The 19,411-nt window shown below is 35.8% G+C and overlaps 1 protein-coding gene across 1 annotated transcript in view; it reads right to left on the reverse strand.

Moving 5' to 3' along the window:
• LOC121429103 (influenza virus NS1A-binding protein homolog) overlaps nt 1-19,411 on the reverse strand; it is a 47,724-nt gene that overhangs the window by 9,608 nt on the left and 18,705 nt on the right. The window contains exons 2-6 of the mRNA XM_041626006.1: nt 12,616-12,903; nt 9,508-9,817; nt 7,842-7,966; nt 1,133-1,257; nt 447-569 (exon numbers count right to left, since the gene is read on the reverse strand). Coding sequence (XP_041481940.1) covers nt 447-569; nt 1,133-1,257; nt 7,842-7,966; nt 9,508-9,817; nt 12,616-12,643 — 711 coding nt within the window. The 5' untranslated portion in view covers nt 12,644-12,903. The remainder of the gene's footprint in view (nt 1-446; nt 570-1,132; nt 1,258-7,841; nt 7,967-9,507; nt 9,818-12,615; nt 12,904-19,411) is intronic.

Consider the following 19,411-nt stretch of genomic DNA (forward strand, 5'->3'; position numbering starts at 1 on the left):
CACCAGCACCATCATTTCGGACTTTTCGCATTTACTACGGAGAAACCTCTACAATGCACAAATTCCTTTGAAAATGCAAGTCAAATCACAATGGAGAGCTGAGAGGCTTTTGTCGAAAGTTGGACCGGGACAGCATCGGAATCTCTTGACTCTGGACGACATATTTGCAATTGGTCGTCCAGTGCAAATCTTTGGATGAGCTGCTGTCCCAGTCCACTAAATTTTGACAAAAGCCTCTCAGCTCTCCACTGTGATTTCGATTGCACATTTAAAGGAATCAATGGGTTGTAGAGAGTTACCAGGTAAAAAATGTGAAAACTACCTACTATCATTACCATCACAACCACCACCAACACCATCGCTTTCATCATCGCCACTAGCCTCATCACCACCACCAACACCATCACGAGTTCACTAAGATTATTACCATCATTTTCCTGACTTACTTCACTGATGAGTTCTGAAAGCTCTATTCCTCCTTTCATTGTTCTTCTGACCCATTCTACGGCAGCCTCAAAGATCTGACGATCACTCAGCGAGATGGAGGTTTTGTTAGAGATTACCTCCAACTGAAAATAAAACAATACAATGCAATCAAGGTCATTCATGATTACAGAATTACTCTTCCATAGCAGTTACTTATGATAAGGAAATATACTAACCAACCGTCATTTAAAAAAAAATTAAATCCTGCAAAAAATGTTAATGAATGCACCCTCAGATATCAACCTCAACACTGTGGCCAATGACAAGAAAAGCCACATTTCAAAAGACGAAGGTCAAAGGTCATAGAAAGACAGAGTGAGAAAGGAAGAAGATGAATGGGAAGAGAAAATGTGAAGAAGAGAGGAAAGAAGAGAAACATGGTTATTTCCTTGTCCACCACACATCAGAATAAGGCATCTTATTATCATCATAGGGCACAGCCAACTCTTTATTTCATTTTAATCATTGACCCAGGGTTTATAGATGAATGGGTACTTGGTAGTACTTATTGCTCGAATGCTTTAGCGCCTATATGGCGGCTCAGCTAGAGTAGGGGTATATGATAAGTATCTAGTGCAAAAACTGTGATATTTATTACTAATGTGTTTTATCAAGGAAGAACTATGATAGAATGGAAATGACAAACCTTCATGAATGGAAGTTGACAAAAGTCAGAAGTGCTGGTGATTTCATCAACATTTCCTTTGATGAACTGATCAACGATGGAAATCAACTCTTCATCACCCTCAGTCGTTGCCAAGGAACGGATTTCTGCACAGGAAATACAAAAAATGTTGGAAAGATTAGAGTGTCTCATTGTCAAGAATGTTCTCTATTACACATAGTCATGAACAGCAACATATTCACTCTTTCTTTTTACCTGGTAAAAAAAGTATTACTTTATATTTTATTTTTGGGTGTTACTTGTCACGACCTACTGGTTAAATCTGCAACATTAGCATTGCAGTGAACTGGGATTTTCCTTGGATCATTTCGGAGGCAGAATCACCCTGAGCCCTCTTGTAATTTTCCCTGCTTTTTTTCTCTCTGTTCAACATTGGAATACATCCTCCACCTTGCGGGTTGCCCTAGCTCTGTAAATTCAAATCCTACACCAACAATAAAACGATAAGAGAGCAGTGAAATCAGTTAGAACTTCCTCTATATGAAATATACACCTTTACTTTAACTTAACCTCATTACCCAGCTAAAACTAGTTTAGCGTGTAATATGAACGGTCAAAGCAGTCTTCCAAGTAATCTCCCAAACCAATTAAAAAAAACCACCTCGCAATGCAGTTTCCAAGATCGTTTGCCTAGTTAGACTGGTTTAGCGCAAGTGAGGACACAACCGTTCTTTGGAAAGATATCTTCGCACATGTTGTATGTAGAATGCCTATGCTGCGGTTACAAATTTCATGCAAAACTGAGAGCGTAGCCATAGCAACAAGAATGCTTTCCGTGCAGCGGCCATGAGGTGGTTTTGAAAACCACTTTTGGATGATCAAATGGAATGCTAGCAAAGCGATCTTCCAAACTGGTTTCCATTAAACTTATTTTTAGGATTGTAAAGAGAATGGTGCCTAACAAGGTTCAGGCTTCCATCATAATCTGTTTTAGTATGATTGTTTGCTTATTTGAGCAAAAATTCACTTTCCTGATAACAGTTTGATATGTAAATGTACATGTAATAGCACCTGCATTTTTCATGTACACATGCATGCATTTTTATAGTTTTATTGATGTAATTTGTTGACAGACTGATATTCTAGGAAAGAAGTTTTTAATCTTTATCTATCATCCACATCTGCACATTCATGTTGGTAACATCTCTAATTTTTTAACCATTTCTAGTAAATTTGAGTCCACAAATCCACAATACACATTTGAATTACATGTTATTGGGCTTCCAGTTATCCAATCGTCTTCTAAAGAGCTTTCATAATCGTTTTTGGAATACATTTTTTTTACCATTTCTAGGAATTTTGAGTCCACAAACCTTTGAATTACATAATAATAATAGGGTATTTATAATGCGCAAATATCCACCTTGTTAGGTGCTCAAGGCGCTCCTATAATGCTATTGGGCTTCTAGTTATCCAATCGTCTTCTAAAGAGCTTTCATAATCCTATTTGGAATTTAATTTTTTTACCATTTCTAGGAATGTCGAGTCCACAATACACCTTTAAATTAATGTTATCGGGGTTCTCGTTATCTAATACAAAGCTTTCATCATCTTTATTGAAGTTTAAATTTCTTACAGTTTCTAGAAATCTTGAGTTCACTGGAGCACAACTACATCAATTAAAGTGATATGAAAGAACCTCTATGCAGTCAGAAAACTGATCTCTTTTATGGCCCAACTAGATTTTATCTCCTGGTATTTCATGATTAATAAAATGTTAATAACATGAGCTTTGTGTGTCTGACACCCATATTTCATTTCATTTACATGCATTACCATGTATGAAGAAATATCATTGTGGAGAGTATACCTGGTAGTGGTGTCACACAGTTAGCAATGTCATTTGTGACGTAATTTTTTAAAAGGTCCTTGGTTTTTATTTCCAAGATACCACATATGTAAAGCTGTATAGAAATTTGTTTCTCAACGAGGCAGCTGAAAAATAATTGAGAAATATTATGAAATGAGTCATTCCCTGTATACAAACTTAAATTTGTCACAAATTTTTATGTGACAAAGTAACTATTTTCTGAGAAAATTATTGCCTAGATATTACTATTTGTATCAAGTAAAATGGCTATAGAGTGTACATGTACATGTATCCGGCCTGGACGACATGTGAGTGTACAGCACACATACGTATACAAATCGTTCATACAAATGTCAGGGCTTATAGCATCTATGTACACATAGTGAAAGGTCAGGACCTAACGATGACAATCAAATCCAATGCAAACAAAGATATCACCAAGCGTCAAGCAATTCCGTTTCAGAATTTAATGACCAATAACGCCCATCAGTCTTCCACCTTCCTACCGTAATTGGTCGATCAAGGTCATAGATCAGTCCAGAGGGGGATCAACCCATAGAACACACTCAATCAACACGATAGCTCTGTTCTATGGCATACTTCACCTATCGCTTGCGAGTTTCGAGACAGTCAGTGTAATAAAATCCCAAGTTCTCTTCATAAAGGCTACATGCAGAAGAGTGAATCTAGAATTTGAAGATTAAGCCTACACAAACACATGTATCATTAAGACAAAATAAACTGAATTTTAACAAATCAAATCCAAATGCTTGAAAAAAAATAATGAAGACTCCTGAAGTGACAAGATCAATCGCTTTATAGTCTGATAATCTTCATTAATGACGGCATGACATATTTGATCAATTAAAATCTGCGATGTATAATGTAACTTCCACCACATGGCATAGTGAAATAGAAGTCAGTGACTACATCTAGACATAAATAGATTGGTCACAGGACCAAATCTAATGAAATAAACCCAAGTGAATAAAGTTGCGGATTTTGAGGTACTTCTTGAAAAAAAATTAATGTGTTGTTTTCGTTTAGGGGGAGTTTCAACAGCATTGATAAGGTTTAAAATCAAATAGACTACTATTGCCCATGCAAATTGATAAATAGACCTTTCTGACAACATCACACAATTACTTCAATTCTTTAGACTTTTTTTTACTCATTGTCATCTACAAATAGGTCTGCATGGGAGACTTTTCAGTTGAACATCTGCCTTTGTGCTGTGTTTTGTATCAATTATATATCAAATAGGGGAAGTTCCCCTTACCTAACACCAGAATATGTTTTTTTATCCAGGGAAGAATAGGAGAGTTGTGAATCTTGGAAGGTTTGATTCTGTGAAGTCACAGACTGGAATTTTTTTTTTTTTTTTAATAAAAGATACTTCATTTGTGAAATTATATGGTCAGACACATCATTGCATAATGCATGAATGTACTTAATTCTAAAAGAAACATGATTTTATGAAGTATGTTCCATTAAAACTTAAAATTACATGTAATATATATAATTAATATTACATGATGATAAACAGGGAGCAGCTCACATACATGTATGTACATGTATGATGTCACTAATTACAAAGTTAAAAAAAGTTTTTAAAAAAAGTTTAAAAAAACGTATCTCCCTTATTCTTTGATGGATTTTCCGCCCTTTCACAAGGTAAAAACAAGGTTTTAGATCCGATAATTGGTCAACTAATTATTTTTGCTTACTATGGTATGGCAGAATTTACCAATTGAAAATACATTTTGTTTTAATTAAGTCACATTTTGTTTCTTTTAAGGAGAGTGCTTTCATCAATGATAAGGTTAAAATCAAATGGACTACTACTACCCATGCATGTTGACAGACACAATACATGTAGATACTTCTGATAACATCACACAATTAATTCAATACTAAAGGCATTGTCAACATTGTCAACTAGGTCTGCTGAGAAGACTTGATTACATAACACATTTCATTGTGTTGTGTTTTGTATCAAATATAAAAGAGATTGAAGATCAGTTGCTTGTTTGTGCCTTGGATTTTGGCTTCTTCTCTTATTCAGTCTGGAAATGGAGGCAAACATATTGGGTCTAGTTACACAAAGGCTTGTGATTAATCTTATGCTTGATTTTCACAATTAATTGTACATGGTAGCCAATGTAAACAACCATTAAAAAGGGTTCTAGAATTATTGCTAAGCTTTGTGTTACCGGCCCCCAGATATAATAATCTTGTTCAATGGACCTTACCACCATTGATGGTTAAAAAGCATGTTACAATTAAAGGGGGAATTTACTCAAGATTGTTTTATAACAGCAGAAAATCAGAGAAAAATACAGGCTCAGGTTTGATGGAAATTAACCAAACAATAACAGAGTTACATATATTTTAAAATTGTTCAATTTGTGATGACACCTGCAAGCAGCTCCTTCATATATCATGATATAATTTTCATTAATTCCATTTTTTGATGGATTAGGAATGAATATATTTTTTCTATAAGAAGGGTATGAAATATGTCTAATGATATATCTACTGCACAAATAAGGTCACTTCAAATTTGTTGAAAAATTGAATATTTTATAAATCATATGATTTATATAATCACATGACATGAAGGAGCTACGAAATAAAAAAGCCAAAACTTAAAAAATTCATAACTCCATCCTTTTTATCAATTCTAAAACCATGTTAACCAACTAATTGTCAGGGTAAACTTTCAATAATTTCAGATGCATGGTATAACTATCAAGCCAATCCATACTAACTGCATGAAAAGACCAATTTGGTTTGGGTGCTGTCTGTCAGGGTGGGGGGGGGGGGGTGATGGGGGCTTTTAAGAATGCCTTGCTTTAGATAATTAATTCACCGACATAGCAATGTAATGATAAGAGGCAAGTCAACAAGCTGAAGAGCAAATTATTAAAGTATAAAAAAAAAAAAGACAGACAAAAAGTAATCCAATTTTGGTGATCTCATTATGAAAGCAAGGTTCTTTATCAGTCAGCTATCAGCAATAAAACATTACGAGCAAAGTCTCTGAATTGGAGACTTGATTCCCAGGGAATATCAAATCAGGGGTTAATCAGCCTGATATTGTAGTCAATAATAAATGGTCAGCGTTGGGCCGAGACTAAAGACATGAAGGAGATGCGCTGTGGGAGATTTTTTATGGAGATACAGCATCTACAAGTTGCACACTGAGAAATGGTGAAGGGCAAGAATATGAGAGGGAGTTAGAATATGACAGTGAAGCATTGGGCAATAGAGAAAAAGAGAGAAGGGAGAAGAGAATGACAAATAAAAAAAATTAAAGAAATATAATAAATAAAGAGGGCAATTCCATAAAATGATAGAACCTTTTTGTATGTCCGACCCTCATTTTTCTCACGTCTTACTTCACCTTATAAACTGACCAAGTCATGGGTCATTTGAGAACATTACAGACTGTCGAAAGGACAAGAAATCATAGACAGAAAATTTTATGAAGGACCCACATATGGGGGTCGGACGTACATGTATATTTTAAGGAACTGCCCAAGAGTGAGAAAAATTAGAGAAGAGAAGAAATCAAGAATGTAAATATACTGTTGGAGAAAAAGAAAGTGAGAAATACTAGAAAATTAGAAAGACAGAGATACATATAGAGATGGACGAAGAGTTTATAGAAGCAAAAGATACAAGCAAGATAAAGGCCTGGTCACACCGCCCGAGCGTTGTTGGAGCGGAGAGAAAAAATCATCACCGCTCGCTACCGTTCACCATTTTCGATTTCGATTTTTTTTTTTCGATTGTTTTTTTTCTAGTTTTTCCCCAATTTTGTGAGCGAAATTCGACCCTCTCCCTTCCGCTCCACGACCGCACCAACAACGCTCGGGCGGTGTGACCAGGCCTTAACTAATGGCTTTCGGTCCATCTAGTATTGTCAGACAAAACAAATAATCTATGCAGTATGCTAATTGATCCTTACAATAACAACTATCCCCCACTGACACACTTAGACTGTGCACTCTGACTATCATCACCTTCATAGTAATGCATGCCTCTGACATTTTGATTTGTTGTTAATAGGGATACTGTGCAGCATGTCTTTCCTTTTATAAAGTACTTGATGGGGAGATATAATGCATTTGAGGTTGGAGAATGTGTTATTTTTGGTGCCAACAAAAAATTTGAGGAAATAGATGAGGGGTAAAAAAAAAGAAATAGAGAAAGGAGAGGTGATTGGGGTGAAAATAGAACACTGATGAATAATTAATTAGGGATAATATAAAAGAGACAAATACACTTTGATATTCAGAAAGCAGGGAATGCCATACTGTGCAAAATGGACCTTTTTTTATCAAAGTGATTCAAATTATAAATGGTGTTTCTTTTCTGGGAATTATGAACTGATTCATGTTTTATTTCTTTATAATCTGTTAGAAGTTATGAAGGGGTTAAGCATTTGGAATTTGGTTTGCATGGTCATGTTGCTATGTCTGGTAAGCTCCTGGCAAGCGCTGGTTACCATGACATTTACTCTAAAATCACACTCGAAAACAATGCTATTACTGTGATTGTGATAAATGCCTTTCTACTTTTTTTCATGTTTGATGTATTTCAATGGGCTTGAATAAATCAATAAATGAAATGAAATTGACCAAAAGTAATTCTGAAGCCAAGTCAAGAGAGAACGAAGGACATTAAGGGAAATGAAAATTAAACAATCACAAAAGCAATATCAAAGAAAAACAAGAACAAACACTGCATAAAGTGAAGAAGGGAGGAGATTGAAGTGAGGCCATATTAAATGCAAGATGGGTGCCAACTAATAAGGTCTAAATATTTTGGAAGAAATATAATCATCTTTCTTACCAAGACAATTCCTGGTGTTCATATTGTCAAGCATGTGAGTAGCACAGGCTTTCTTCAGACGAGGAACTTTCCATTCTTTGGCAACATGATAGACTTCACTGACAAGCTCAGAACAGACTTCAATCCTTGAAGAAAAAAAAATTAATATCCAGGTTAGTCAAGGATTGATGTCCACTGAAATATGTAAATAATACTGGATATCACAATAACTCCAGCATGTACAGGGACATATTTTTTTAATTCTAAAATTAACATGTTTGTATCTATTTGCACACCTCATGAAACCATAGAGTATGTGCAGGATGAGCTAAAAGAAACCCACAATATCATGATACAAGGGTATACCAGTATGTATGTCATTCACCTAGCAATCCATGACAAATAACTATTTCCATTTCAATGCCATATGACTACAATTGTTACTGATGACATAAACATAGGAAATAGAGTCAAACAATGCTATACCTAAAAAGTAGAATTATTGAAAGGAAAAGTGAGTGCTTGACACTACATTAGACCACTATCACTTTTAATCAGATCCTAAAATGCTGTATAAAATTACATCATATTTTTTTAAATTTCTTCAAGTGATATGCCTGCTTGATTATTATCTATTGATTCAAATCAACTATATTTCAAGTGCTCCTTAATAACCTTTTAAAACGTCACAGATCTGTTACATCAAGTAATTCTGTTTTTTTTACGATGAAATTTAAAAAAAGCCTGCGCATAAAGACTACATGTAACTCGTTAGGACAGGGACCGTGTGTACTATTGTCTTTTCAGTCCAAAACAGATTGGCTGGGTGACAGCACCCATTACAACAGCATACAACGTCATATCTTAAAGTGGTTTTAAATTATCAGAAGATGAACGATCGCTCTTCTCAATTAATTAATCAACAGTGGTACAGCACCATAGATCAGGTGACTGTCTCAGTGTCTGTGGAGATACCAAAAGCAGCTCTAGGGTTGCAAATACATGTGATTTCAACATAGTCTTAAATAAATATGGTGGCTCAAAATGCACCAAAATATAAGGGGAGGAGGGTCCATGAATTATGAGAATAGACTACTCAGAAAATAATTTTGATCCCCCAAATGTACATACAATGCAAAACCAAATACACCATCCTGGAATTTTTCACAGTATAAGAATGTAGTTTTCTATAACACTTTGTGTGAACGAACAATCACCAGACATAGTTTGGAGAAGAGCCAGGGTGATCTCGCCTTGTAAACAGAGGGTAACGTGTTCGAATCCCACTGCGGTCTAGCATCCTTTGGCAAGGCATTAATCCACACTTTGCCACTCTCGACCAAAGTGCTAAATGGGTACCCAGTAGGATGCGAATGTTATTGTATGTTTGAATTTTCCAGCGCCATTACGAACGAGGCTGCGATGAATGCAAGGAATGCTCCACAGTGAGTGGCAATTGTGCACTACATGTAAGGGATTGAAATGAATCAAATGACCGGGGTAATAATATGCTGTAAATCGCTTTGAGCCGTTATGGGAAAAGCGCTATATAAAAACTAGCTTTTATTAAAAATATTTTTACTTCTTGTATTTTGGCACTTGTTACAGCTAAACAACACTGATCATATTAAATCATAGAAAATGCAATCCTCCTTTTTTTGTTGGGGGGAGGAGGTTACTAACTTACTTTCCAGTGTAGGCAAAGTTGACAAGGGCTTCGATGGTAGCCGCTGACACCCCATCGACTGTTGTCTTGAGTACTCCACTCCGTCGCTTCTCCTCCCGGTTGACGACTTCACTGAAGAATGGGCTCATGCAGGCCAAGACGGCGCCGTGGGCGGGGATCTCATGTTCGTCCGTCAGTAGCACCAGATCATGGAACTGATGCTGCTTGCGCATCTCATTCATGCAGGCCAGGACCGATGCCGGCCACTGGTCTTCCCCGTACTGTAGTGGCATCTCAGAGAACTTCTTCTTCATCTGAAGGAGGTCGTCATCTATGAAATAGAATGTACATTTTAGTGACACTCCGCTATATATAATTTCTTGAAATGATAATACATGTATGATGGTCGTATGTATAAAGAGACAAAAATTCTACAACAGTGAGAGATCAACCATTAAATAGTGCTCGATAAATTAAAATCCTTTACTCAAGATCAAGTTTTAAAAACTGAAATCTGTTCTTTACCAAAGAAATATTGTTCTCTCCTCTTGCATCTCTGGCGATACCAAGTTTCCAAGTCATCACCATGGCAACTTGTTACTCCAGTACAATCAGAACACATAACAGATTTCTGCTTGTAACCTCCAATTAAAATATCCAATTAAACGAAGCCTTCAACTCTTCACCACAAAGTAGGTTGTATATCCATGGACTATATTCCAATTGGTTGTTCTTTATACATCAAAGAAGAAACTAGGGAATCAATCCAAAATAATAATCCAATAGCATCAAGCACCAACATCCGAGGGCTTCAACTAGTTCATAATATACTGAAATATACGAAGAATGTCTGTCTCCCGCCCTTCAGAGAGTGTCAAGGTTGAAATGAAATCAAGAACTGCCAATCAGACAAATCAAGCGCTGAGAACATGTAGAGTACACACCGAAGGAACGAGCGCGAAACGGCTCCAAGACTCTGATTGGTAGCCAAGATTTGTAGTCTATAGATACAACTTCATTCTTAGCTCCAAAGCACACGTACAGTACATGAAGGACTTTATCAATGAACAGGCCTCGTTAATGTATACCTTTGGAACTGCCCTATCAGATGTGACCGATAAGCCGCGTGATAATACTGTCAATGATCTCTATGTATACCCAGGTCAGTATACAAGTTTATTACATCCGTAATGTTAAACCTTCTGAACTCTTATTATGACAACACATGACGTAGCTTCCTGAAGGATTGTTCAGACATGACAAACCACCGCAACAAATCTCTGTATTACACACGTGAATGTCTCTTTACGGGAACATAATGGTTGCTCTGGTCTGCTTCAAGGTTCATCATCTGAATAGTTTCAGTACATGACGTCTTCACTAGGACAAAGTCGGAACAAGGTATAAACTTTGAGCTCAAGTTCGAAGCTTGCGCGCATGCGCAGAAGCGTAAATGCTTGTGCCAAATGTCCTATAACTTGGTATTTGGCCTGGTTCATAAGGAACTGTAGGACCAGGTTTTACTACAATCTCATGAAGACACTCGCCATAATAAAGGGCTAATTGTGGTTTAATGGTCAATTTGGGACATAAATCCAAACCGTTTTGGGCTCATTCACAAGATCAACAATAGCGGGAGAAAGAATCTGCTTTCATTCTGGTGAAGATGTAGCTATAACCAAAACAAACCTCAGTGTGTTCAGTCATGGTCTGACAAACCTCTGCATCGAACCTCACTTTTGATTTCTATTGTGACAACTTCTTACAAATTTTATTTGGGCTGGGTTTTTTTTTAATCCAGAAGAAAAAAAGTCTTCTTCAGACTCTGCAACCACTTTTTTCTGTCACCAAATGTCATCCTATTCAATTTCTACAAAGTTATTGATGTGAAAAGATGTATCCCTGATATCACATCGCTTAGATCCAATTTAAAGACGTGTCTCATGAAGAAAGCATATTCAACATAGCCCCATTTACAGTGTCTTTGATATATTATTAAAAAAATTTATGTGATTTCTAATTTCACGTTTGTTTGTATATTTCATATGTTCTACATTGTAAAGCGCTTTGATATGGATTTCACAAAAAGTGCTATATAAGACTAAGATATTATCATAATTATATGTTTAATCACAAGATATCTGAACGAGTCTATTTTGGGAAAAATGTAAGGATACGAGGTGAACATGGCGAAGGACAAAACCTTCAGATAAAGCATTTAGGACGCGACCTCTAGATAAAATTATGTAGGACAAATGTAGGTCAGCAAAGGAAATGGATGTGGTTGATAATGCAAAGATTGACATAATGGAAGAATAAAAGGAAGCAGAATGGTTCTGAAATTGAGCAGTAGTAGATCATGATATGGGTTCAAAAGTCGAGGGGCTGGTCCCTAGGAGTTGGTACCAGTTTTAAAAGGGTAGATGTCCAGGGACATCATAAAATGTGGCAGTTTTTACATCAATCATACATGTAAAGTTAAAGTTGAATATGGAGATGTCAAAAATAATTTTAATTTTTTAAAACACAAAGAATACATTTTTTATTTGGAAATCAGAGCTGCCAACCTGAACAAGAACATTTTAGTATTTTTAAAGCTGAAAATCACTATTTTGGCGAGGATATCAGTATTTTCAAAGAAATACCATAGGACAATACATAAAAATGAAACTTGAGAAATCAGTATTTTGCATGAAACCATCAGTATTCTCATTTTTCAGTACTAAATACTGAAAATCCGTAATACTTGGCAGCTCTGGGAAATACGTCTGAAATATATTAGAAAAGTACATGTATTAGGCCTTTCATACAAAAATTTACTTGCAGTTTTACGAAACAGCCCTATTGTGCCACACCGAAAAATTATCAAAACTATATTGATAAGAGGATCTTGATCAATCTTGGTTTTCAGACTATTCTCTTAAGAAAGTTCTTGCTTTTTTTACTACATACATGTACTGTTTGCACATAAAGATAAAGAAATTTCAAAATGAATAGGAGGTTACAACATATGCCTTTCTTTAAAGTTGTCGAGTTGATAAAATGTTTAATAATTTTCTTTTTAAATATTCAATTTGCTTTAAAATTGTAATAAATTCAAAATATCAAAATTTGCAAAAAATAACTTACCTCCTGATGAGTTCATATCTTTATTCATCTTCCGTTCTGTCAATCACAAGAGTTGTCTGAACAAGGTGATGCTGGGAATGTTTGCCAACTCTCTTCATCCAAATAAAACAAATAATGTACAGTAGACAAGGGACGATAGAAGTTTGGCGGCAGTGGCAAGTTTGGGTTTAGCTGGTATGGTTGGTTGGTTTAATGTGAGGTGATTGGTCGATGTGATCTAAAGGTAAGAACCCTTATATATGAGAAGCCATTTATCATCTTCCATTGGTGAATCTATTGTCGCTTGTTCTGTAAAAAGAAAGAAAAACAAAGAAAGAGGAGGTTCGTTATTGGAAATTTTGAGTATATTATTCAATCATATGTATGAGGGCTTGAGCTGATTTCACTCCTGAAATACTGAAAAGGGTCCTGGAAATACCCACTCACTGCAATTTAGTTTTAGGCAGTTGGTTTTGAAAAATAATCCCAAAATATTAAAAATCATTTTTCGTGTATGACACATTTATAGCAAAAGGTAATATTTTACACAACATATCAAATGAAGACAATATGTATAAAAATTTGCTTGTCTGGTGATCAGTGAAAGTAGAAGTTGTTTTTTTTGTTTTCTTGTTTTTCATGGAAGTTGAAGACTTAGTTAATTATTCATTAATCAATTTCTCTGTATAACTATTTACTGATTTGTTGCCATCTGTTCATCCAAAGTTTTTTTCATAATTTCTGTCAAATTACATTTTTATTTTCAAACTTTAAATTTGCTATTTGTTCCTCCTTCTACCTGAGCATGCACATAAGCTGCTTCAATAATGCAATAGACATCTTCCAAGAGAGAATGCAAGACAGGTTCATTTCAATCTACCCTGTCACATACAGTCATTCAGGGTATAATTGCTTCTTTCTTCCCATAAAAAAAGAAGCATAAAAACAAAGGTATTTTTATCTCCTCTTCGCTATCCCATCCAGTCTAGTGGGGATACCTAATAGATGACGATGATCTCTGAAATGCCTTCTTGAGATTAGGACTGACCACCGAAAGACCTTCACTAAAATGTCAAGTAGTCGAAGAGATAAGGCTTGCCTTTCATATTCAAGTTAGAAGTCGGCCCGCTACATACAGATCAAGTACTATATCCTGCCTTCTTGTAGCATCCTTGCACAGGACTGAAATGCAATCATGTCCAAGAGGCAAGAGTATTTTCTAGTGTCCACATGTACATTTATAGAGCAGAGATGCCAACCGTTACGGAATATTAATCAGATAAGATTTTTTTTGGTGGTGATTTTTTTTACCTGATTGCTAAGAAAGCATGAATGCTTGTAAGCAAGCAACCAGAGGACCGACGGCTTTAGGTCTTCTCCGAAGGACCTGGTACTGAGGATTAATGCCTTACCAAAGGGCACTAGCGCACCAAGTGGGAATCGAACCCGGGTCACCGGAATACGAATCCCCTGCTCTGCCGACTGAGCTATCGCGCCTCCTCATATTACATTGTGAATAACTAACGGCTGAACCAAATGTTTTCTTCCGAGACAAAACATGCAAACAAAATTGTTTTTTCGTTCAGTCATTCAATCGGGTAGTAAACACTGAATTTACGTTAGAACACAAAGTAAGGGTTAGCGACTCTGACAAAGGCACAGTTTTAACATTCAGAGTGAAGCCAGCCAAACTATAACCAACTTGACAAAAAATTGTAGCATTTGACAAAAAATAATTGAATCCCATTTTTTTTGTGGTAAACCAATGAATTTACAGAAATATTTGTTTTCTATATTTGCAATGCATGGCTGCTGGTTGATCAATGACATACCTTCTAGAATCAAACCAAGTGGTTAACCAACCAATCTCTAGATTGCTTTATCAATTTGTTTTCGACTTGACTATGCCCCATACGTATCTATATGTAACTTGAGGAAAACAAAACAACTGACAGGTAGGGGGTATGGAACCTTTTTTAAAAATAAATGCCACTTTAATAAAGATTGGGTGCTTGGATCAAAGCTAAAAAAATTACAATCTGGATGCTTACAAGTATCCCGTTTATTTCTGACCTTCTACCTCTCTCTTTTCTATTCCATTCCCTCCTTTCCTTCACCTCTTTCTCCCTTCATTCATTCATTCAAATTTCTTTTCCTATCCCTCCTCCCATGCACATACATTCGTAATTCCGAAGCTTCATTATTCCGAAGGTTTGTTAGTCCGAAAACGAAATGAGGTTTGTAATTCCGAAGGTTCGTTAGTCCAACAACGAAGTGAGGTTCGTAATTCCGAAGGTTCATTAATCCGAAAACAAAATGAGGTTCGTAATTCCGAAACACGTAAATTGCCTACACCTCAATGTTCGTTAATCCGAAAACGTAAAAGGGTTCGTTAATCCGAACATTTGTGGCGCTATTCCGAAGGTTCGATAATCCGAAAACGAAATGAGAATCGATGTTCCGAAGGTTCGTTAATTCGAAAACGAAATGAGGTTCGTTGAAAATTCATGTACAGTACATATACACAGAACAATGTGTCCGATAAGGGATTCTGCCATTTTCAACAAGTACATAATGATACACCTTTGGGCAACTGTATCAAAGATCAGCACAAGCCCTCTCAAACATCCAACACTTTGTTTCGGAACATGAACTCAATTTGAGATGAAGAGCTGATATCTAGACACCCTCCCGCACCAACAGTACCACTACTTATGATTTTAATGAACTGAAAGATATGAATCCAAAGCCCATTCTACATGTTCAGTAATAATGCAATGAATAATACTGAATCACATCATCTACGGTAGATGTGGACCTAGTATTGTATAACAGCATAGAAGCATCTTTTTTTTCCATTTTCTATAATTAACATGAATAATCAACTGGGTGCTTGGACATGAATGATAGGCATTTAATTCCTATATTGATTATGGTAATAAAAAAATTAATAATACATGCATCTCACAAATGTTCACAAGTAGACTAGACAACACAAGATATCAAGAAAACATACATTGTACCTGTACTACATGCATTAGGCAGACTGTATCAGATTCACTGTTTAACTGTAACTATTGATTATCAAAACGTTAATTTACAGGAAACTTGAGAGTATCAAAGCAATTAATTGACAATGTGAATCATAAACAATCAAAGTTTACGGGGTACATGTAACAAACATGTACATGTAGACTGAATTTAATCAAGTTTGTCATCTTTCTCGCCAGCCCATTGTCAACAACAAGCAGCATCCAATTGAGGTGATTTTTAATGAAAAACCAGCATTCATGGGCATGCACAATAATCAAAGCAGGATTGATTCCAAATGTTTTTTGTCTGAAAGCTACCGGCCGCCATCAACAAGAGAGGGGGGAAATTGTAGCTGTCAAGATTCATTCATAGCAATGAAAGGTCAAATGACAATCATAATCAAACTACAAAAATAGCAGAGGTTGTAATATGGATGGTGTATATTACATGCAGAGCAAATAGCTCCTAGCCATTTGATTACATGAGTATACACGTACACGTGTGATCTTGAAAATGATATTTGTACAAGAACAAGTTGATTTTAAAGGTCCATAACAAAGTCAACATTTTTTTTGTATGCAAAAAAAAAACCCAATGAAGCTGAAGGCATTGTCTCTGAGCCGTTCCAAATCCTCACGCTACATAAAAACATAATGCCAAGGAAAAAATGGTATCAGAGTCTTTGCATCTTAATTGGCTGTATGACATATCAAGTCATTTTTTGTAGGTTTGCAGCAATCATTAGCCTACATATTGATTTTTTTTCTTCAGAATATCCCGATTCCAATTTGGTAGCATCTTATAAAAGAGCAGGCCACTCAATGTTCTATATATAACTCTTCTTTAAAGGGTGAAGTGCTCTCATTAGCATATATGTAGCTTGGATGTCAATTCCTTGAGCATTCTCTAGTAACAATGAACTACCATACACGTAATGTAGAATATAGGGCCTACATTGTATAATCATGTACACAGACTAATACATTTAAAGGAGAATGAAACCTTCTTGTGTTCATGTGTTCTTTTTATGGGAGGGCATGCAATACAGATAGTTTGTATCACCAAAAGAAAAAGCAAAGAGACATTTTGGGGTTATTCCATAGTCCATCAAAGGGAAAGTTGTTCACATGTGACATCACACATTCTTGTCGCATTGCCAATAGGAGGATCTCCATAGCATTAGTGATTGCAATATTAAAATGCTCATAACTTTCTCATTCTTTGTCCGATTTTTCTCAAACTTTCGATGATCTGTTTCTTTGATTTTTCTGTTTCGACACAAGCCTAATTATTCCAAAGGTTTCATTCCCCTTTAAGAAACACCGCCCCCCAATGATGCATGTTTCATTAGTTTTTAAATGTTAATGGTAAAAAAAAGTACTATTCATATGATAAATACTTTGTTCAATGACCCAAAATGACATTTGACCTTGATCGTGTGACCGAAGACAGACGATCAATGATACTTGATTATCCTCATACATGTATGTCCACATTACATGAACTAGATCCATAACTTTCAAAGTTATGATCAGATGGCAATTCAACAAATAACCCCACATGGACAAAGTTCATTGACCTTGGTAATGTGACCTGAAACTCGCGCAGAATTTTCACTGATGCTTTGATTACTCTTACATGTACATGTATGTCCAAGTTCCATGAACTAAATCCACATACTTTCAGAGTTATGAGATTCTAGCAAGTGGAACGCCTCTGGCAGTCTCACCTGCATCACGCGATTCAATATAGCAGCAGTGCTGACTTTGAAAACTACTATAAAACATTTATTCACAAAAAACACCATTCATATGATACAATACTACGTTCATTGACATTTGACCTTGATTATGTGACCTTAAACTTGTCAGTGATACTTGATTACCCCTATATCCGTATTTTATACACTTTCATCTATAAACTTTGAAAGTTACGACAGCAACCTAATAATTACCTAAAAATGGCCAAAGTTCAATTACCTTACAATGACCTTTGACTTTGGTCATGTGACCTGAAACTCATATGATGTTCACTTGTTCAGTGATACTTGATGACTCCAAGTCTTATGAACTAGACCAATATACTTACAGAGTTATGATGGTAATTCAACAAATACCCCCAACATGGCCATAGTCCATTGACCTTGGTCATGTGACCTGAAACTCACACAAGATTTTTAATGATACTTGGTGACTCTTATGTCCACGTTTTATGAACTAGACCAATACACTTACAGAGATATGATGGTAATTCAACAAATACCCCCAACATGGCAAAAGTTCATTGACCTTAAATGACCTTTGACCTTGGTCATGTGACTTGAAACTTAGAGAGGGGATGTTCAGTAATACTTGATTACTTTTATTAGGAGTGGGCTATAAATGGGTGATTTTTGGTTTTACTGTGGGAACAGTTTTTTTGTGTTCCTTTTACCTTATCTCAACATGAAATGACAATATTTTTTGTCTCGGGTCCGAGAAAAAAGTGTGCCGGGCCAAAATCCAAAATGGCCGCCAAAACCCCCCAAAATCACAGTTATGGCCACAACTTCTTTATTTGGTGGTCTTTTTCTGTGGTTTTGGTGTCTATTCATATGTTTTAGGGGGCAGGCAATTTGTTTTTCCTATAATTAGCACTTTTAAACCATTATTTGTAGAGTTAAAAGGTAATTATACCTAAATTTTCCAATTTTTATAGCCTTTTTTCAGCCAAATGTAGGTTTTATCATCCCGGAGTTCTTGGATATTAGATGGTACGAGGTCAACAATAGCAAGCAGCTTTATAGAGCTATATTGCTTTTATTCCTCTACTATGGGTTTTTACGGATATTTGTGAAATATATCTTATTAAATAAAAATGTTAATTATCCATTAAGGCTATACAGTATACAATGTACTGTTACTGTATACACTACACTGCATATTTCCATGCATTGACCACCATGACATATGACAAGGCCTGTATATAAACTATAGTGTCATAGAAATAAGCTCTTAAGGTTTAAAATTAGATTGTGAATTGTGAATTTGATTGCTTGTCAGCTGATGTACATGATGAAACCAACAACGTAAATTGCACATAAAATATCACATATCATATACGTACATCACATATCTACATGTAGCTATATCTTCTTCATTTGGAGGCTTTTTTTACCTGGTTGTGTCTAACTGGCCTATGTTTATGGGGTCAGGCAACTATATAATCATGGTAACGTTGATCAACAGCCAATCAGAACCAAGGATTCCATGTAAGTTACCATTAAGTTAACATAATGGTAAATTTATGCAACGGGGCCCAGAATATCTACAGTTTAAATGCCATGATGTGGGGTTAATTAGCTTTCTCCGCCCCCTGAATTAGCATATTTGACAAAACATGTCCTCAGTTTCTGAGACAAAACATATCTTCAATTCCTGAGGCATCTAATTCTAAACCTAAGAGCTCATTTCTACATGTATAACACTATAGTTTATACATGCCTTGTCATGGTGGCCAATGCATGTATGCAGTGCAGTATGTACAGTACATTGTATACTGTATAGCCCCTATGGATAATTAACATTTTTTAAATTTAAGATATATTTCACAAATATCCGTAAAACCCATAGTAGAGGAATAAAAGCGATATAGCTCTATGAAGCTGCTTGCTATTGTTGACCTCGTACCATCTAATATCCAAGAACCCCAGGACGATAAAATCTACTTTTTGGCTGAAAAAAGGCTATAAAAATTGAAAAATTTAGGTATAATTACCTTTTAACTCTACAAATAATGGTTTAAA

Source organism: Lytechinus variegatus, chromosome 15 (assembly GCF_018143015.1).
Source record: "Lytechinus variegatus isolate NC3 chromosome 15, Lvar_3.0, whole genome shotgun sequence".
Classification (NCBI taxonomy): Eukaryota; Metazoa; Echinodermata; class Echinoidea; order Temnopleuroida; family Toxopneustidae; genus Lytechinus; species Lytechinus variegatus.